The sequence below is a fragment of the Odocoileus virginianus genome, chromosome 13, assembly GCF_023699985.2.
Source record: "Odocoileus virginianus isolate 20LAN1187 ecotype Illinois chromosome 13, Ovbor_1.2, whole genome shotgun sequence".
NCBI classification, from domain to species: domain Eukaryota; kingdom Metazoa; phylum Chordata; class Mammalia; order Artiodactyla; family Cervidae; genus Odocoileus; species Odocoileus virginianus.
The window spans coordinates 30,243,531-30,265,626 of record NC_069686.1 but is presented as its reverse complement, the minus strand read 5'-3'; the positions used below and the strand labels follow the sequence as shown (position 1 = coordinate 30,265,626).

At 37.2% G+C, this 22,096-nt stretch overlaps 1 protein-coding gene across 2 annotated transcripts in view; it reads right to left on the bottom strand.

The window, feature by feature from the left end:
• The window catches only part of ACVR1C (activin A receptor type 1C), an 85,957-nt gene that overhangs the window by 20,702 nt on the left and 43,159 nt on the right, over positions 1-22,096 (bottom strand). Inside the window, exons 3-7 of one of the 2 annotated variants that reach the window (XM_020900411.2) lie at positions 13,258-13,497; positions 7,613-7,843; positions 4,866-5,033; positions 3,397-3,553; positions 1,439-1,563 (exon numbers count right to left, since the gene is read on the bottom strand). In XM_020900411.2, the coding sequence (XP_020756070.2) occupies positions 1,439-1,563; positions 3,397-3,553; positions 4,866-5,033; positions 7,613-7,843; positions 13,258-13,497 (921 nt within the window). The remainder of the gene's footprint in view (positions 1-1,438; positions 1,564-3,396; positions 3,554-4,865; positions 5,034-7,612; positions 7,844-13,257; positions 13,498-22,096) is intronic. The other variant, XM_070476175.1, reaches the window with a different exon arrangement.

Sequence of the window (22,096 nt, the reverse complement as noted above, 5' to 3'; positions counted from 1 at the left end):
AAGTATTTGAAGATGATCTTAATTATCAAAATGATACTTAAATTTAAGAATTTTCTTACAAAATCAGTCTAATTAATTATCAATTTTTTTTAAAATTTAAGTATCTAAGAAGTGCCATAATTTAGAAAGTGAAATTCAAATCATGTTACTAAATTAGTATTTCAACTATGGAAGAAAATTTAAAGATAACAATCTAAAAACAAATCTAGGCAAATATCAGTACAAAATTTGAAAAAATAATAACAAATATGTTTGAATCTTGCTATTTACTGAGTATCTTTCTAAGCCCTTTACAGGTTTTAACTAATTATTCCTCAAAACCAGTGACTAAAGAAAATACCAGATTATCCCGTGTTTACAGAATCAGGAAACTGAGTCACAAAGTGTGGTGAATTTGTTCAAGGTTATGTCACTACCGAGTGGCAGATCTGGAAATCAGTCCCAAGTTTGGGGATTCCAGTGTCCATGTTCTGTTTCTGCACCACTCTATTGCTTCTATAAATAGTTCCATCTTCCTGAATATTTTACTATCTAACCTAGGAATAAAAGGGGAAAAGCATGTTTTCTCATTCAAATATAATTTTAACCTTGTAAGGTTTTCATTTTTATAGAATAAGATTGATGTAAGGCAAAATGACATCAACACACAATGCAGTAACTGACAGTGATTTAACCTCGACAGTTATTGTTTACAGATTAGGCTCTGTACTAAAAGCTTTACATGAGTTAATTGAATTAGTCCATTAAATCCTTAAAGCCCAAGAGGTCAGTTTTATTATCTTCATTTTACAGACAAGTGAAGTGAGACCACATACCTCACCTATAGTCAGATATTCAGGAAGTTGCTAAACCAAAGCTTAGGCCTAACTCTGTCTCACTTGAAACTGAAAACTCTAAATCATTTTCTACCAGGATTTAACTTTTCTCCACTGATGCAATAGTTTTCTCAGCCTGTGTTTACAGGGCTTCATCCTCCCAAATTCTTCCTCTCATTAATCTCTAAACTGCTGGGAGCAGAATCAGGAAGTTAGTCTTTGCTCACCTCTGCCCTCCACTTTAATCCTCACATATTCATCATCATCGGAAAGAAAAGAACAAGAAAAGCCTGAGAACCAGAACACTTTAATTTAAATCCTGTAGCCTTGGCAAGGCATTTAGCTTCTTTTGGGTTTCATTTCTGATAAAAAATAGGAAAACAGCTTAAACAAAAAAAAGTTCAAGGGCTTTGCAAAATATTATTATGGAAACCAGAATTATCAGGAGAACTAAGCAGTAATTACAACTTAAAATCTCCATCCTGTTCAAGATGCTCCATTTTTACCACTGGAAAGATATCACCAAAAGATAATCTTTTAAATATTTAGAAATAATTTGATATAGTGCATTGAATTCAAGCACCAAGGAAAGGCAGACACAAAGAGTATTTCCAAAATCTTACCTCCAACTGAACACCTCCGGGCTATTTCCCAGTAAACCAGACCAACAGAATAGATGTCAGCTCGTTTGAAGGACTCGAAGATATTCACATTTATTGTATCATCAAGCATTTCAGGGGCCATATACCTTCAAAAACATGCATATTTCAGATTCCGTCTATGATTTTATAGCAGTCTGGTAAAACACAATCTTAATTCATCCTGATATATAAGTTAAGGCAGTTTACATCAAATTTACAGGGGGATCTGAGCCACTATAATAGAATAAAATTAAATAATACAGTTATCAAAAGATAATTTTTAAAACTTTAAAAATAGAACTAGAGGTCATCCTAGTGTTAAAGCATGTGGGTCAGGAGCCAAATATTTGGAAAGCACCCAACAGAAAAGATGGAACTCAAGTTCCACCAGCAGTTTGTAGCCAAGAAAGATCTTTGAGGGCAAGGAATATATTTTATTCATCATTGTGGGCCTGGTACACAGTGCTCAGAATTATTCCACAAATACCTGCTCCGAATAAACAATTGGCTTAGCCAATGAACTTTTTGGCCAACTGAATACACTGGCTTCAAAACATATATTCATATTACTTATTGGCACCAAGATAATTCAGGCTGTTTGAATAGAATTAAATCAAATTCTACAATCCATGGGACCTGACTGAGCCAAGCTGTCCTAGGGAGATTTCGAGGATTTCTCAGAATAGTGACGTGAGGACACAACACTCTTCCCAATCTTTTAAGTTTTAGATTCTCTGAAGGAATCCAGTATCCAAGTCTTCCCTGAAGTACAGGTTAAAGCTTGCTTTTTAAAGGGAAAGGAGAGGAGATCCCTTAGGGCTTGCCCAGTCGGAATAAACCATCCTGAAGTGTTTCTGGGCCCACTAAAGTCTCCCAGGAAACCAAGTGAAGGACTCAGCCTGGAATCTCAAATATGGCTTGGACACTAACTATACCAGCTTAGAAATTCTCTACTCTCAAGGGCCTTTAACAACTTCAGGAAAGTGTTTTGATTGTTTCTGATTTCAAGGTCAATAAACCTGGAATTATGCCAAATAGCACAGATCCTGAAATTCAAATGAAAGGAAATGGAAGTATGCTGGCCATATGGCTACAGTCTGGCTATAATAGGAAAACACCAGAAATTCCATTACTAATGGGCCTGTCTTGACATATGTGTGGTATGCTTTATTTATATTATGTTTGTTCTTAACTTTCAGAGATTCTGTTCCTTGAAAGTGGGAACTGTGTCCAAACTCATAGTATCTTAATACACATCAACTTGGGAGATTTCAGGATAAGTACAACCATAGGATAAGAATAACCATATATTATATAATATTTTTAAGTACTGAGAGGATATAATAGCACATACATACATTCATTGTAAGAGTCCCTTACTTAATCTGTATAATGATTCTATATCAATTGTTTAGAGTATGACTATACACAACTAGCCTTGAATTTCAGATCATTTATAAAATATAGAGGCTTTCAAAGAGCTATACATTAATGATGGTTTTGTGTGTTTTTTTTTCTCTCTGTAAGAAAATGTATTCTCAGATGCGCACACTAAAAGTAATATATCACCATCAATTCCATCATTCCTCCATACTGATTCCCCAATCAAATAGCTCCTTTCTGTAAGATTCAATGCCAACTCTCCTTGCTTTATAATCATTGTGCCACTGATTTCTCAGTGAACCAAAGAAGAATTCTTGCTTACTTAGGCCTAATGATGTTGGATACGCTACCCTCCTCTCTTAACACATATCCCAGGCATTCATGTTTATGGGGCAGTCGTAAGTCTTTGGAGTAGGAAATGGCAACCTATTCCAGTATTCTTGCCTGGGAAATGCCATGGACAAAGGAGCCTGGTGGACTACAGTGCGTGGGGTAGCAAAGAATCGAACACAACTTAGCAACTAAACAACATATGCTACCCAAGTATGTTATCTTACCTTTTGGTTCCTACTTTAGGGTTCTGAGGTATGTCAATAGTGTTCAGTATTGAATCATGCTTTACAGCCAACCCCAAGTCTGCTATGGCACAAGTTTCACATTTTTTCACTAAGATATTCTTTGATTTTATATCTCGATGAGCAATAGCAGGTTTACCTATAAGCATAAGATAAATATATTCACTTTTTCCATTACTAAAGATTGAATCTCTCCAAGAGGATTCATTTTGAAAGACTTGGTTCAGATGTTACCTTCTAAGAAAGGTCTTCCCTGACCCCTAATCAACATCCCAATTCACCATCATCAGACTACCCCCATTTTGCCTTCTTCATAGCTTTTACCGCTATCTGAGTTATCTTATTTATTTATAGGCATTATTTGTCATTCCCAAGTAGACTGTAGGCTACATAAGACAGTGGTTATGTCTTACTCATCACCATCCCTCCTTGCTTAGAATACTAGGTGACATTTAGTAACCACTAATAAATATTTGTTGAATAAGTAGGGAAAGTATTAGCATTTTTACATCCACATAAGAACATAGCAAATATTCTCCTAAAAAACAAGTTTCAAACGTTTATTATCCTGGACCAGAAGGCCTCAAATTTGGCCCAAAGATCCCTCGGGGCCCTTGAAGCTCTTTTCCAATGACATAGCTGTGTGATGTCACCTTTTCTTTACACACTTTAACCAATAACATACTGGGGCAGACTAAATGAAGAACAGGTGTGAAAATCCAGACATTAAGGAGATTTGCAAATGTGTAAAACAAAACCATTATTTTAGCTAGTTTGGGTTTTATACTATAAAAATTATGTTTTTTAACTGTTATTTATTTTCATATTTAATTATTAATTATTGTACTTTAAATTAATAAATATTTTAAAATCTATTTTAGTTTCTAATACAGTAAATATTAACAGATATAACCCACATCCACAAACTTTTGGGTCCTCAATAATTTTTAAGCATTTAAAGGGATCAAGAATCCAAATCTGAGAAGCACTACAGTGACAAGACCAACTTTCTAGAGCCAATTCTCTATTAACTCAATAAATAGACAAGACAGTGTGTATTATTTGGCTTTCAAGTACATGATATAGAACTATTTTTAAGATCACCTTAAAAATAAGATCACCTTTCCAGCTTTTTAAAAACAGTTCAATTATTTGTAACCTCTGATAATGGAGCATTTGCTACCAAAGCAAGATCTCTCAGATACATATGCTAAACAGTGACAATAGAGCCACTAGGAATAAAAATATTATTATGGCTAGTATACAAAATGATGAGTATGTAGGTAAGAGTTGGCTATATCATGCCAAAACCTTCAGCTTTATAAAGTACTTTTTGTGTTTCTTTACATTTGATAACTTTTTGTAATAAACTAAAACCCAGCTGAACACTAAAATACAACTTAGTGCTTCTATCCTCATATTCAAGGAGAAAAAAATTAGAAAATACATACCTTGTGTACCAACAATCTCCATATGAAGGTGGGCCAGACCACTAGCTATTGATAGTGCCAGCTTGATCATTCCAGCCACTGTCACTGTGTTTCTATTCAAATAGTCATATAAGGAACCCTGTTCATGATATTCAGAGACAAGCCAAAGCTGAGTCCAAGTTCCATTATCTAACAGAAAAATTATTTTGTTGCTGTAAGTTTATGTTAAGAAAGAAGCCAAAAGCTTTTAACAAATGTCAGCATTTAAAGTACATCTGTATTGTTAACAAAGCAAAGTTAATTCCTCCAATGATAATACAGTCCGAGTTAGTAGAATGAAAATTTTCAATGAATTCCTATTGATAGAGCAGAACCTATTACATGTACCCACCATCACCATAGGAAACTGTGAGGCAGTGATTCCAACAACTGAACTACTCCTTTCTTATTCCCTCTATATCAATACCTGCTGGTAATAGCAACCACATTATAGGAGAAACTACTGAGAGATGCATTTAGGCTCAGCATTGTGTTATAAATTATTCTTGAGCTTTTAAGAAAGATTGTACCAATAGGAAACAGAAATACAGCAAATTTACACAAAGTATTATTACTATCATAAAAGCTCTACTATTCCAAGCATGTTCATCTTATTCAGCTTTCAAAATAGGAAGTTTACAATTCCCTTCAAAGCTTATATTAAGTACCAAGCACAATTACTAGGCCTTTTCAAATAATTTGCCTTATTTAACCAAAAGCTAATCCAGTTTATAAAAGATTTTTAGCAGAAGAGAAATTAGCCTAAAAATTATCTACATGTTAGAGTCCCTAGACTTCGCTTTAGCTTTCAGAATAAAATGCCTACAACAGCCCTGGGAAGTCCTGACCACTTTTTATTCTCAGTGAAAGGAAACTATAATTAATGAACATTTGGTGAGGAATTCTTCCACCTAGTGCTTTACATACAAGAGCTCCTATTTACCCAAATATTTCATTTCCAAATCCAGGTAGTGATCAAATTTCTGAGGAATTCAAAAAGCAACACAACATGATAAATTTTGCTAATAAAAAAACAGACTACATATATTAATAAAACTAATCCTTGCTCACACCTCTCTCCCTGCTCAACAGCAGCGGTTATCTTTGCCCTCTCGTATCAATGTCTCTGTCAGACAGTTGACTAAAAGTGAAATTATAAATGTTGCAAAAGGCATAGAAATGCATGAAGATGAAAGTGATGTTAGAGAACATTTGGGATCAAAGCCACAGACAAGGAGGCCATCAACAAAGGTAAACCAGTTAAACGCAATAAGAAACAATCAAGGGTTATCTTTCCTGTGCACATTATTTTATAATCCAATAAATGTAATGATTAAATTAGGTCCATCAGGATAAACCACATAACTACAGTCATTACTACTTTCATAACATTGCAAATTAAGCTAATTAGTAGATAGTTTCGCTCAGTGTTATACAGAAAAAGTACAAGTTCTTAACAACCTAATCAGAAATGCTTCCTTTTCAATAATATAGTTAAGAATTTGGAAAGAATCTTTTTTTTTAAGCTCAGTTTCTCCCTGGCTTTACTTGGTTTTACTCACTTTCTCCCTGGCAAATCAGAAAAGACGAGGCATCAACAAATGTAACTATGGGCAAAATGTATAACAACAATAAGATTCTCTTTGGCTATCTAATTAATCATAAATACTTTCATGACCAAGCTTATATTAAATAGAAGTAACCATAGATTTTAAATTTCATAGGTAATGGTAGGTTTCTAATAGCCACAGATAATTTGGTTTTTTAGATAAAGGTTACAATCAATACCTTTCCAAGGTTCTTAATGAGTATTACTGATTCAAGTAATAAAATAATTGACTGGATCAAGTTTTGCTCACTTTTGTTCTCTGTTTCTCTTTAAGGCAACTATTTCATAGCCAAATGAGGGAAAGCTATGCAAAAAGAAGAAAGACAGCATAGGTAATACACAGGCTTTATATTCAGTCCCTGATTACTGGGCATGTGACTACTGAATTATATACCAAAAAAGTGATGATCTGTCTTGTTCCACAAATCTCAGAATGTTGTGTTATTTGCGGTTGTTAATGTTAAACCTCAAGATATAAACCATACCTAAAGTACATTAATTTCACTAAAATTACCTTGCTTGCTACCATTCTAATAATGTTCATAGAAAACTTGAGTCCTGGAGTTGAATTGTGATGTGCAGAGGAAAGTATAGAACTAACAAAGATGAATGACACAGCCATCGTTCACTGGTATTTTTGTATCAATTATCAAAATATTGAAACATTTCTGTCCTGTTTAATTAACAGCTGCTATTCAAAACCTCCAATGGTATTCCTTTGCCCTAGACACCCAAGGCAACTCTGGAACCCTCAAGATGCCTCCGGATCTTTTTATGACTCAGCAACTAAAGGGATAAAACCTAGCCTGGCAGGGTTCTCCCAGGACTCTGTTACAGTTGAAGTTTCTGTTCTGATTGGTTAGTTCCTGTTCCATACCAGTCATCAAATATTTTAAATATCAAACTGGCTATAGTGTCATCATGACTATATATCACTCATCTGCCCTGCTTTCTTGTACATTTATTGCACATTTACCTGTGGACAAGAGGAAAACATCTTCTTTTCTCAAAAATGAAATCAGACTTTCATGGAGATTTTATTAAAACAAAGAGATTATTTATTCTCCTCTGATAATAAACATAAAATTTTATTTGCTGAACTCAATTAGGTTGAAAATACCTTTGTTGTCAGCAGCAATGAAACCAAGGATGTTTTCATGCCTCAGCATAACTGTCTGATAAATTTCTGCCTCTCGAAACCACGATCTTTCATCTCTGGAGGAGAATATTTTCACAGCCACATCTTCTCCACACCATCTTCCATGCCAGACCTCACCAAATCTACCTTTTCCTACTATTTCCTGAAGTACAATCGTCCTTGCAATTGTTCTTTGAACCAACAGAGGTAGACCTAACCAAAGAAAACATGAAATTGATTATTAAAAACAAGTAATTTCCAGAAAATAATTGTCATGATGACCATTATTTTCACATAAAAGGCAAACATTTAAGCGCTTTAATAATTTTACTGATTTTGAAGAAATAAGCACCAAGATACCAAACTTAAATGTCAAAGCATGCTCAAAAAACACTATAGGTTCTTTCTATGAATTTCTCTATTCATATTCACAAATAAAAATTTCCTGAACATAGGCTGCCCATGGCAGATATCTAACTTTCCAAAATTATTGGAAATTTCTTTGATTTGCACATTAAAATCAGTCAGTTTACTAAATATACAAAGGTTAAGAACTATATGCTATTATAAGCCTCTTAAATAAAATATATGGTTCCTAGTACAACTGAGAATGCAGAATTATTTATAAATTATTTTTAAAAAACAAATTAAAATTGGAAAATAAAGAATCAGATTCAGTAATGAAGTGAAGCAATCATGTTACATTGAAAGCAAGGTACAGTCATGGAACATATCAAATGGATATTTTCTGTGGAATAAAAGAAAGTCAAAGAAAATATATTGAGTGTATTAAAATGTTTAGATTCTTTTGACCAATAGCTTTATACCTCTAGAATTCTAAAGATGTAACATAAAATGCAGAAGAATTTGTCAAAATATTTAATATATTATTACTTAGAGAAAAAGTAGGGGAAAATGTCTGATAATAGAAAAAATTTTAAATACAGTGCAGAGATTAAGACCACAGATAAGAAAGATGGGTTCCAATTTTACCTGAACCAATGGTAATCATGAACAAGTTATTGAACTTCTCTAAGCTTCAGCTTCCACGCCTGCAAAACTGCAATAATATTACCTCTCTCAAAGGAACACTGTGAGAATTCATCAGCATGTTAAGCACCCAGCATGGAATTTGGCATATTACATGCTCCATAATGGCTTGCCCTTAACATTAAGTCTAAGGAGGGGTTGTTATTGTTTAGTCACTAAGTCACACCCAAGTCTTTTGTGACCCCATGGACTACAGCTTCTCTGTCCATGGGATTTCTCAGGCAAGAATACTGGAGTGGATTGCCATTTCCTTCTCCAGGGTATCTTCCTGACTCAGAGATCAAACCTGCATCTCCCGCATTAGCAGGCAGATTCTTTACCGCTGAGCTACCAGTGAAGTCCAAGGAAGGATTACTTAGAGCCAAAAATAACGATGTTGTTTATAGAGATATTTCTCAGTGACATAGGAAAATACTTTCGCTATAATAAAAACAATACTTTGTTAAATGAAAAAAATACTTTTGCTAAAGAAAAGCAGCAAATTTTATCCATCTAAATAAGTGTATCTAGCTATTCAAAATATGTCTAGGAAAAAGACTAAAAAGAATATATGCTAGATGCTATGATGGGTATTTCTATTTAGTGGGAATTGGGTGAAAAATTGTGAAATTCTTCTTTCTAATGTACGTTTTCTTGATTTCCACAACATTCCACAGATATTTATTACTTTTATAATTAGAAAATAGCTGAAGAGATCACAGTATAATTTATTCAGAGGAGTGATGTTTAGTGATCACTGTACTCTGATGTCTGGGAAACTCTGATAGCAGCAATCCTGTAAGCTCCTGTAGGCATCACCTCTACTCCTGAAATGAGCCACAATTTGTTCAAATGTTCTCTTCTTCATAAGAACCACCCACTATGACTAAATAAGCACAGACTATAAGTCTGCTATTATAGGTCTCAACAATTAGTCACAAAGCCCCACAGCCAGAAATTTCTTCTGAGATCACCTGGTTCAATGTTATCATTTTAGAGATGAGAAAATTGGGCCTGCAGGGTAATCAAAAACTTGCCCAGGAATAACTGGAAGGCAGACCTACAACTAAAACACTGGCTTTCAATCCAAATTCTTGCTCTCTCACCATCTCAATGGATATGACTACAATCCTTGCCTGTTGGAAACATTTTTAGCAGCAAACTTTTCAGGCTATTTTTGTAAGCTATAGTCAGTTTTACTACCTGACACATAATGAAAATTGTACGAATAATTATTAAGCCAAATTACAATTTCAATATCTCTCCTCCCTCCCCTCATTTTGCACGCACAAATTCAAAAAAGCATAACCATGACCAATCACTACCTATGAAAACACAACAATGACAACTGGCTAGAAAACTACATAAGTCAATATTTTCAAATTGCAAACTTATTAGGCACATGATCAATACTGCAAACCAGGGACAAAGTAGGATATCATCTAAGGTAATCAGCACAGCAATTAAGTTGAGAGAGTAAAATTCAATGAAAGTTGCTTAGGATCTTTGAATGCAACCACCAAAAATAATCTGAGTAACTATTACACTCTTAGAGATTTTCTTTGCAGACACAGGGACTTTGGTTTTCCCTGTAAATCGAAGATCCCCTGGAGGAGGGCATGGCAACCCACTCCAGTATTCACACCTAGAGAATCCCAAGGACAGAGAAGCCTGATGGGCTACAGTCCATGGGGTCCAAAGAGTCGGACATAACTGAAGTGACTTAGCATGAAGCACGTAGAAACTGAGGCCTCTCTGGTAGAAACACCATCATTTATCAGGAGTGTAATATCACAACAGAAACCAGCAACCTACCCAGCCCCTTTGAAGCCATCTGAGACACCATCATCTCTCAAAGACAGTCCAGTCAAACATCAGTCGGTTCTCCTCTCGCAGGCACTGTATTGCTTTGAAATTTGTCCCTGACCAGGTTGGGATATGCTTCACAATTTTTGTTTCTCAACACCTGACAAAGTTGCTTCTTGTTTAAAGTCACTGGCCAGGGAAGAGAAGCAGAGGGGAAGGAAAATGCCTGATTCCCCTCCGATCGGTGAGTTTTTGTGACAGAAGCCTTGCTACACATGGACATATTCTTCCTGGTGATCCAAGACAATATAGCCATCCATTCCTGTTATCCAGTGGTTACCACCAAACATATGCCACTCGCTTTGGAGAAAAATGCCTAGAATGCTTTTAGGTTGATCATTAAAAAAATCATCCATGTTTGGGTACATTTACAGCTTTCTTTTAAGAAGGAACTTAGAATAATCTAAAGAGAGGGTCCAGTCTAGATTTAGGTTTCAAGATGAACAAAAATACCAAAAAACTTAATTTCTGATTTTATGCCCTGGGTCATGAATATTTTCTTAAACTAAATATTCAGCTTCCAGTTATAAAGTCTCCATTACTTTTATTAGAAAGGGAAATCCTTGATGATCTTAAACATACTCAAGAAATAGTTCCAGGGCTTCCCGGTTGGCTCAGCGGCAAAGGATCTGCCTGCCGATGCGGGAGACACAGGTTCAATTCCTAGTCCAGGAAGATCCCACTTGCTGAAGAGAAACTAAGTATATGAGCCACAACTATTGAGCCTATGCTCTAGAGCCCAGAAGCTGCAACTACTGAACCTACATGTTGCAACTACGTGTGCACCCTAGAGGCTGCGCTCTGCCAGAAGAGAAGCTACTGCAATGAGGAGCCCACATCACAACTAGAGAAAAGCCCTCACAGCAACAAAGACCCACCTCAGCCAAATATAGGAAAGGAAACAAATTATTTTTAAAAATAGGAGTACCTCCAAACCATATATTTCTGCTTTACATCTTCATATGAACTGAAATGTTTTGGTGGGAATGAAATAGATGGTTATTTAATCACTTAAACATTTCATAAATTATGCAAGATTTCAAGGAAGTTGGCACAAACCAGAGCTTTCTGGGCCTAGAACATCACCAGGGCTCAAGAAATTAAGGCCCAGTGGCCCCCAGAATATAATATGCGAGGAAGAAAGAGTATTAAATCCTAATAGGTTTTACTTTTTTTAAAAAAGGGCCATCTTTCTATCCAACAATGTCATTTGGATTTCAGTTTTACAAGTTTCGCAGTTTGGAGATATTCTTTTCAATATTCCTCCTGTGAAAACATGTCTCCTGATTTGTGCAGTGGTGTAAACACTGAGGCTTTGATCAGTCAGCAAGCGATCATGCCCCCAGAGGCAGGAAACTACTTGGGCTTTCTGGATGATGTAATTAGGTCTCTTTTCTGATAAATACTTCTGAGTCCAAAGCTGCTATGTGCTAAATATGGTTGCCTATACAGAAGCCACCCACTCCTCTATCATCTGCCCTTGTTAATTGTGCGTGCCTGGATGCTCCTGAAGGCCATGGGCAAGGGAGGTCTTCAAAATCTGTTTGGGGCAATCATCCTTAATGATCTTTCCAAAGCAGGAATGACCGAAATGGTTCACAGAGGCTCACCCTAGTTCATGTTTCTGCAGCACCATGTGCTGAAATATACTTGATAGCTGGGAGTCCTCTGCCATCTTAGGAAGTTTGTAATTACTGGGGAGAAGCTGCTCTGTCGCCGGAAACCCAAAAAGCCCTCAGATGCTTTGTGCTATGAGAAAGGCTCATTTAAGCCATAACACAGCCTGGGATTTTGAACTGCTTCATCAGGGGTTCTGAAGTTCCATTAAAGAGGGAAAGAGTTATCATATAACCACAACAGCAGCAGCAGCGAACAGCAGAAGCTGTACTCTTCCCTTTGTCTTCTCTTTCTAAGCTTGAAGAACATAGTCTTGATTTGAATTTCAGGTCAGCTCCCTATTAACTTCACACACACACACACATACCCCAGGGGCTGACTACAGATTCCAAAGACCTTCATAATCACAAGCAAAAACACTACTTTGTATAACTAATATCTTTTCCCCAGAATTCAATGCTTAAGCCCTGTTACACTTTTGTGCCCCTGAAACATGACCAAGACAGCAACAACTATTATTACTAACCAGAATGTGGCAGAGAGCTGAGAAAAGAAACTCCTGGCTTCAGAAATAAATTCTGAAGGCATGTGAAAATGAGAATCTGAATACCTAAAGGCACAAAAAGCAATTGAGAAGATTTAATTCTTTAGGCCAGGACAGTTTTTACTCTTCATCAAATCATGAAAGAAGTTTCTATGCCAGAATTTACCATGTACCATATCAAATATTTTAAACAATGGAATTAATAGTATTTGGGCCCCTTTTTTGTTAAAAAGCAAGGTACCTAGAAGACTCAGTCATAGAGCCAGAAAGTACATAGGTAGACGCCAGAGGCTGGGGGATGGGGGGAGAGATGGGCGAGGGGATGGAGAGTTAGCATTTAATGGAGACACAGCTTCAGCTTAGGAAGGTGAAAAATTCAGAATATGGAAAGATGATGAGAGTCGCACAACAATGTGAATGTCGTTAGCATCACTGAACTCTACACTTAAATATAGTTAAAATAGTGTGTTTTATATTATGCGACTTTTACCACAATAAAAAAAAATTTAAGAAAAAAATGGGATTTATTTTTAAGTTTTTCTTACTGAAAGAATGAACAACAGGCACATACCAGAGCCAGATCCAGAGGCAGTCACATCGTAAATCAGATCTTTTAGAGTTTTCCCAGCATTTATCAGATTGCATTCAGAGAGGGGCTCCTCCACGTTTGATCTCTTTTTCTTTCTGTAGGCGCACTGTCGACCTTGGCATGCCCACACGGTCAGCACTGAAGCCATGGACAGGAGGAAAACTGGCACAGTAATAACAATGGTCAGCTCCATGGGGCCAAGCTTTGGGGCATTTGGTGATGCTTTAATTAAGAAAAGAAAGAACATGACCATAAGTCAATCCATGTTAAGTATTTTAGAACTGGAAATGCAGTCACCAAAAACTCACATCTATAATGGGCAGCTACACAATATTCACTCATGCTAGTTGCCAAAGACTTTCTGTGGTAAAAAGCGAAGGCGGGGAAAGAGAGTTGAGGTTAGGATGCAACTGAGGTTAGGTTCCGCCAAGTGACAGTGGGAGACAGAATCAGGATCATGGAAAGCACTAGCTCCTGGGATCCTTTTTAAAGCCTCCAAACCATTTAACATTTTATGACTATTTTCTCCCCATTTTTCAGTCATCCCTTCTTAAGGCATGTTTGTTCCTTTTTGCCACAGATAATCACTGAGCTCTTATAACACGTTGCCACTATTCCAGGTGCCAGAGATAGGGCAGTGAGTGAGGGAGCCCAAATGCTTGCTCTGTGGTGCTTGATGGTCTCACATACCCACGGACGGAAGTGTGATACAAAAGCAAAAGATCGTAAGTCGAAGAAAATAAAGTTGAGCAGAGAGACAGACTGGCCTTCCGTGACGGAAGGCCACTCCGGGGAGGTATTCGCGAGCAATAAGGGAAGTAGCTCCAGGAAGCCCGTTCTCAGCAGAAGGAAATCAAACGTAACAAGGGGCCTTGAGGCAGAGACCTACTGGGCATGTTCAGGAACAATCTTCGCCTGGAGCGCAGTAAACAAGGAGAAAGGTGAAAGGAAATGGGGTCGGTGAGGCCAAAGAGAGAAGGATCATGTGGGCTCTTGCAGGCTAAAAGGACTCTGAATTTTATTCCAAGTAGAAGCTGTCGCAGGGTTTTGAACAGACAAAAAATGGTATCTTACTTATATTCTGAGTGGCTACTGTATGAACAGACGCTAGGGGCATGAAAGTAAAAGCTAAGAAACCAATTACAATGTGTCTGGTATTTTCAGTGTAAGCATTTTTGCCACAAATATTTTTGCTGAATAACTATTTGGCCATAAGGCAATTTTGCTGTAAAAGATAAAATAAAAAATAAAAGGGTGACATTAAAAAGGAAACAATGAGGGACTTCCCTGGCCATCCAATGGTTAAGACTCCGTGCTTCCAATGTATGACTGCTGCTGCTAAGTTGTTTCAGCCATGTCCGACTCTATGCAACCCCATAGATGGCAGCCCACCAGGCTCCGCCGTCCCTGGATTCTCCAGGCAAGAACACTGGAGTGGGTTGCCATTTCCTTCTCCAATGCATGAAAGTGAAAAGTGAAAGTGAAGACGCTCAGTCGTGTCTGACTCTTAGTGACCCCATGGACCCGCAGCCTACCAGGCTCCTCCGTCCATGGGATTGTCCAGGCAAGAGTACTGGAGTGGGTTGCAATTTCCTTCTCCTCCAATGTATGGAGCATGGGTTTAATCCCTGGCTGGAGAACTAAGATCCCATATGCTGTTTGGCATGGCCAAAAAATAAATAAATAAACATTAAAAAAAAAAAAAAAGGAAACAATGAAATGTGAAAATGAATAACAAAATTTTAAATATTTTATAGTGAATATGAAATATTTGAATATATTTTTAAATGTGTAAAGATTCATGGTGATACTGCATAAATAATTTTATTTAGTGAGTTGTACCTAAGAACTTGTCTTCCAAGTCTTTTGTTCATAGTATTTTATATATATATATATATATAGAGAGAGAGAGAGAGAGAGAGAGGTTTGTTAATTCATCTCCTCATTTAGTGTAACATCTTTTTGCTAAAATGTATTCCTTCCTTAAGAGAGGTACCAGGGCTTCCCTGATAGTCCAATGGTTGAGTCTGCCTTGCAATTCAAGGAACACCAGTTCAATCCCTGAACCAGGAAGATCCCACATTCTGCGGAGCAACTAAGCCCCTGTGCCACAACTACTGAGCCAGCCCTCCAGAGCCTGGAAACCACAACTACTGATCCCATGTGCTGCAACTACTGAAGCCTGCGCACCCTAGAGCCTGTACTCTGCAACAAGAGAAACCACCACAATGGGAAGCCCATGCACCACAACTAGAGAATTGCCCCTGCTCGCAGCAACGAAGAGATAGCCCACATGCAGCAACAAAGACCCACCACAGCCAAAAAATAATAAGAAATTTAAAAAAGAAGAAAAAGGTATCAGTTTCTACTACGGTGTATATTTGTAACTGAGTTCTGTATTGCTTTGTGAAGACCTCTATGCTGTTGTTTGTTCTTGGCAAACTGTCACATGTTGATAGATATGTCACATGTTGATAGTTCATGTCCACCAACAGACATTCCAAAGTTGCATGGAAAATGTGGGTTCAACTCTGCATCTTCAAGTTACAGAAGGATTTGAAAACCAATGTTATCATTTTCTAGTATCGTACACAGTTTGGCTTTACCTTCTCTTATTTCACATTCCAGTAATTGCTATCATCCAATATTTAAGATCACCAACATCTATTCATCACTCTATAGACCATTATGACAGCTAATATTCATGTAATATAAAAATGGGGGCACTCCATCAATGGAGAAATGAAACCAAACTATCAAACCAAAGTGTCAACCAGTTATTTCATCTTCTACAGCAAAATTGCCTTAAGGCCAATTAGTTATATGCCAAAACTATTTGCTGCAAAAATGTTTGCTGTAAAGATGCTTACCTGGAAAATACCAACAGCCCAGTTAGAAACCTGATGCAATAATTGAGGCAGGAGATGATGGTTTTGGCTGACAACTCCATCTAAAATAGTATCTCCTTCTCATTCCTTGTTTATTCTCTACACCTTTTTCCTGTTTTATTTAACTTCCTGAATCTTATCACTACCTGGAATATCATATATTTATTTACTAATTATCCGATTACTTCCAAAGCACATATGCTAGTTCTTCATGAGAGGAAGAACTAAGTCATTTCTTAGACTTCCTTCTTTGCAATGACAATCCAAGAGAGCTTATTATATTAAATGTACTTGAATTTCACTTACAACATGTTAATCAGAATATGAGAACATAATTTGAAAATAAATATTATTTAATTCTAAATGAAAAATAATCAAATTCCTCAAAAATATGTTCACAAAAGTTTCACTATAATCCTAAAAATAGTATTCTGTCTACTATTAATGAATAAAAAAATTTAAAACTGTTAAGTGAGCTTTGGAAACATATTTCATGCTCTTCTATTTACTTTGCCAGGTGAATTTTGTCAGATCAAACTGTTCTTCTGAGTGTCGCAGGGTTCCTCTGAAATCATTAGAAGTTGTACAGGTGCATAGAAGGACAGCTTGGCCTAGAGTGTTCTTAGGACAAGGTGCTAAAAGAGTTCTCAGACTTGACTTTGATTAAGAAACTATCAACCATGGAAGCTGCAACTTCAAAAGTTTGCTGTTATGAAAAAGTTTTATTGTCCACTTCAAAATACTCTTTCAAATCTATATTTCAAGTTGCATCCATATTTTTATGTCCTCACAAAAGTATTCCAAGAATTCTAAGAAAGCCACAGAATGCACTTAATAATTTTCAATTTACATAAACATGTACTGACACACGGAGAAGGCAATGGCACCCCACTCCAGTACTCTTGCCTGGACAATCCCATGGATGGAGGAGCCTGGTGGGCTGCAGTCCATGGGGTCGCGAAGAGTCGGACACGGCTGAGCGACTTCACTTTCACTTTTCACTTTTCTGCGTTCAAGAAGGAAATGGCAACCCACTCAAGTGTTCTTGCCTGGAGAATCCCAGGGATGGGGTCGCACAGAGTCGGACACGACTGAAGTGACTTAGCAGCAGCAGTACTGACACATGATTTTAAAAAATAAAATTCTACTATTGGATATATTTATATGGATAAATTTTATTTTGATACGTGTTACTAGGCACTATCAATATAAACATTATAGTTAAAAAGCTTATTGATTGCTTTCATGTTAGTAAAGCTCCATTAAGCAGGGATCAGATCATCACTATAGCAACCAATAAAGAGGCGAAAGGTCAGCAAGCCTGAAAACAGCACAATATCTATAAAAGTGCTCTTCTCTGGTAACGGTTACTGCACTCAGGGGTGTTTATTACAGATGGGCAATGTTTCTACTTTTGTAAACAAATTTACAGATATGAGTTAGTAAGAAAAAAAGATGACTCGGCTAGAAAAAGGCTAGCAACACCATCCAGAAAGCTCCCTAAGCACTGAGCAATTTTTAAGGCAAACATTTGTAAAACTATCTTCTAGACCAAATGCTGATTATAATCTCTACAAGGGACAAATGAAGAAAACTGTAGTCTACACCCAATGAGTCATGATAGAAAAAGACAGTAGTGCAATTAAGAATACATTTTAGTAAGTTATCTTGGATGAGCCTATTAATTTTTCTAGCAGGTTTTACAGTCTTGATCATAGGAGAACTCCTATTTGACAATTTCCAACTTCTCAGACCATGTCAACTGAGATGATTTCTCCATGGAATAAACAGCTCCATGGTGGGGTATACATTAATGCCAAAAGTGAGTTCTAGGAGTGCTGCATTGCTAATTCTAGTTATTTCACTCCCTAGTAAATTAAATAGAAGATGGGAGAATAGAGACAGGTACTAGCCCAGATGGATGAGTGCTTAGCTTACAAGTCTCTGCTATGTAAGTTCTGCAATACATTAAACCAAGACAGGGCAGGGGAAGGAAGTACAGATAGGGCAGGAAGAAGGGCATGTACAAGGTGTGAGATTCTGCACAGCCAGAGGGAATCATGTGGAAGTCAAAAGATTGTAAGAAGGTGCATTCGTGCGTGCACAGTCAATTCAATCATGTCCAACTCTTTGTGACCCTGTGGACTGTGGCCCTCCAGGCTCCTCTGTCCATGGGATTCTCCAGGTAAGAATACTGGAGTACCTACTCCATGCCATGCCCTCCTTCAAGGGATTTTCCTGGACACCAGGAATCAAACTGGTGTCTCCAACGTCTCTTGCATTGCAGGCAGATTCTTTACCCACTGAGCCACCTAGGAAGCCCCTGTAAGAAAGTAAGTAATACCAAAAATGGAGAAGGAAATGGTAACTGACCCCAGTATTCTCATCTGGAAAATTCCATGGACAGAGGAGCCTGGCAGGCTATACAGTCCATGGCGTCACAAAGAGTTGAATATAACTTAGCAACTAAAGAACAACAACAAAGACCAAGGGGAAAACAAAAGAAGAGGAAAAAAGAAGGAAGGAAGGAAAGAGGAAGGGAGGAAGGAAAGAGGAAAGAAAGGAGAAATTTTTTAATCTTTGTGAATTTACAACTTTCCCTAGAGGAAAAAAAAGAGTGAAAACTGGTGATGGTGAAAGCAGTGGTGGTTACCAATGCTCAAATAAAGTTCAGAACCAGTTTAGATACCTCAGCTTCTCCCAGGACAGTTTTCATGACCTCCTCGCCATTTCCTATTTCTGGCTTTAGTGAAACAAGCTCCTCAAGATTCAAAGAAAAAGATGACAAAATGTGAGGATGGTCCCCATGTTTCCTCCCCTGCTGACCTTTCCTGTTTGTTTATTAAAAGTATGAAAACTAATTGATGTGTATGAGATTTATGTGACCTTCACATAAATTAATTTGCATTTCCTTAGTACATGCTATGAGGAGGAGATGCCTTAGAACTAGGCAGAGATGTGGACTTGATCAATTGCTTCAAATAATTCATATTGACCAAGGGCACAAAAGTCTATAGTATATTTATGTTCAACTTAAAGGTATATTTATTGTATGTGAATGACATTCAACTGAATAGAAACTAAGATATTACAATGGAGAGATGTATAGAAAATGAACATATAGTGACTGAAGAGATGTGTACGGACTGGACAGCTGTTTAGAAACACATTCGTGCAAAGAAAACAGAGGCCTTCATCCAGACAACGTGAATTTTTATGAACCATTTCAAGGTTAGTGCTTCCTTCCCAAAAGTTGCTATAGCAAGCAGCTACATAAATTTAAAAGGGTCCAAAACATCCCTAAAGAAACCACAGAGTAATTTATCATTAAAACTGCTCCCCTTCCTTTCATTAAATTTTTCCTCAAGTGAAAAGAGGCTATTATTGCAAGGTTGAATCCATGAATGTATTAATATAAATATCAAACCTTCAACTGCCTCCTTACTGCCACCAACTCCCCCACAAAAGAGAAGCATTTCTTTCTCCAAGCTTGTGGCTTTGAATAGTTCTCAGAATAAATAACCAAAAAGACACTGTTGCTGGGGATGCCTTCTGATGGGTCTGTTTCTATCCTGGCACCAGAAGAAATGCCACCAGGAACATATAAATGACATGGTGATGTACTATCCATCTATCTACCCTATAAACTTCTATGACCTCTGACTTCAATTAAAGAGCTTTTTGTTTACTTCACACATTTCTGGGGGGGGAAGTGTGGAAATAATTGCAGCTGAAACAGAAAAAAGAAATACATTACCTTTAAGATATTCAAAGCTACCTTGTTAATTAGCTCAACAGGAATCATTTCTTTGGTCAAAAACAGAATGACATGTTGAGAAATCTCTCAAATCTTCATGATTAACCTACTTTACCTGCCATTTCAAAGCTCCTTTAATATGGGTAGCATTATTTCAAACATTTGCTTGATTGTAATGAAAGTACATATCTAATTTATTTCTTGTTGCTTTACTACATGGGTTCAGAACCTGGAACCAAAAGGATGGGTGTGTATTGTATAATAATCCTCTGAGAACAACTCTGGGGTTGGAGGCAGGAAGATGGGCAGACTCCACATCTTTGTGTAGTTTAAAACCTACTAAGGATGTGTAGGTCATGTGACCCATCTAGGGCGCAATTACAAAACAACTTTGTTGTTGTTCAGTCACCAAGTCACGTCCGACTTTTCGTAACCCTATGGACTGCAGCAGGGCAGGCCAGGTTTGCAGGCAAAACTATGGAGAAAACTTTATAGGCACAAGGGATATGGGAGATAAAAAGATCATAATGAAGAGTTCCTTTCATGATGAATCAGTCTAATATAAAGAATATGCAACTAAACTTATATGTGTGAAGTACACACATGGGAAGTAGAATGGGTTGAAGGAATTACATCACAAACACTAGTTTTATTTGTCTGACACGTCAATGTAATTCTTTACTCCCGATTACGGGGACCCTCCACCACCACCTTCACTTACTAAAGCTTGTCCTAGCCTCCTACTTCTTCACAGTGATCCTTATAAATGTTATCAGGAAAAATCCAGTTAGAAGTTAATTTGGTTAGATCCCTCCAAAATATGCTCCACTATAGGGGAGCATATTATTATTATCATTCTCTTCTTCACAGAGAGAATAATCATGTCAAACAGGTTGTTTCTGATAAATGTGAACCTCAAGCAGGTGAACAATAGCAGAATATTTTCTGCTCTAGAGATCAACTGAACCCTGACAGTGACAGAAATAATAGGAGAATTATTTCTGCCTTTTGACCAAATCAGATGAGGTATCGACGGGCATTCCACCATTCGGTGCTCAATCTGTAAATGGCTATCTGCATACACGTTCTACATGTATGGCCTGATTTCATGAGTGTGGAATAGACAGGGAACTCCACACATTAAAATATTTCCTGGCTAATTCTCCTTGTCCTCCTGGCTTCTGGGAGGAACACTGAGAAGCTTCAAATCTTCTTTTGTCCACCAGCACCTGAATTTAAGAATAATAATTACTTTATATTTTAAGGAAATAGGAATATTAGATTGAAGAATATAATCTTTGGCATAAGGGGTAGGAAGAACTTTGACTCAAGCAGAGGTGAGACTCAAGCAATGTAGAATTTAAATTGGTTTTTCACAGTTTTTCTTCATTTCAGGGCATGTACAAGGGTTAGTTTCTTAATCTGTCATCAAAACACATATTCTTTTATTTATTCATTTTATATTAGAATATATTTGATTTACAAAGTTTTGTTAGTGTCAGGTGTAGAGAAAAGTGATTTAGTTATATATTCATATATCCATCCTTTTTTCAGATTATTTTTCTATTATAGGTTATCACAGAGTATTGAGTAGAGCTCCCTGTGTTGTATAGTAGGTCCTTACTGATTATCTATTTTATATATAGCAGTGTGTATTTTCTACTGTTCTATTCTATTCTAGTCAAAGCTATGGTTTTTCCAGTAGTCATGTATGGATGTGAGAGACTATAAAGAAAGTTGGGCTATAAAGAAAGCTGAGTGCCAAAGAATTGATGCTGTTGAACTGTGGTGTTGGAGAAGACTCTTGAGGATCCCTTGGACTGCAAGCAGATCAAACCAGTCAACCCTAAAGGAAATAAGTCTTGAATATTCATTGGAAGGACTGATGCTGAAGCTGAAACTCCAATACTTTGGCCACCTGATGTCAAGAACTGACTCACTGGAAAAGACCCTGATGCTGGGAAAGATTGAAGGCAGGAGGAGATGGGGATGACAGAGGATGAGATGGTTGGATGGCATCACTGACTCGATGGACATGAGTTTGGGCAAGCTCTGGGAGTTGGTGATGGACAGGGAAGCCTGGCGTGCTGCAGTTCATGGAGTCGCAAAGAGTCGGACACAACTGAGCGACTGAACTTAACTTGAGTGTTCTTAAATGAGGCTTCCCTGGTGGCTC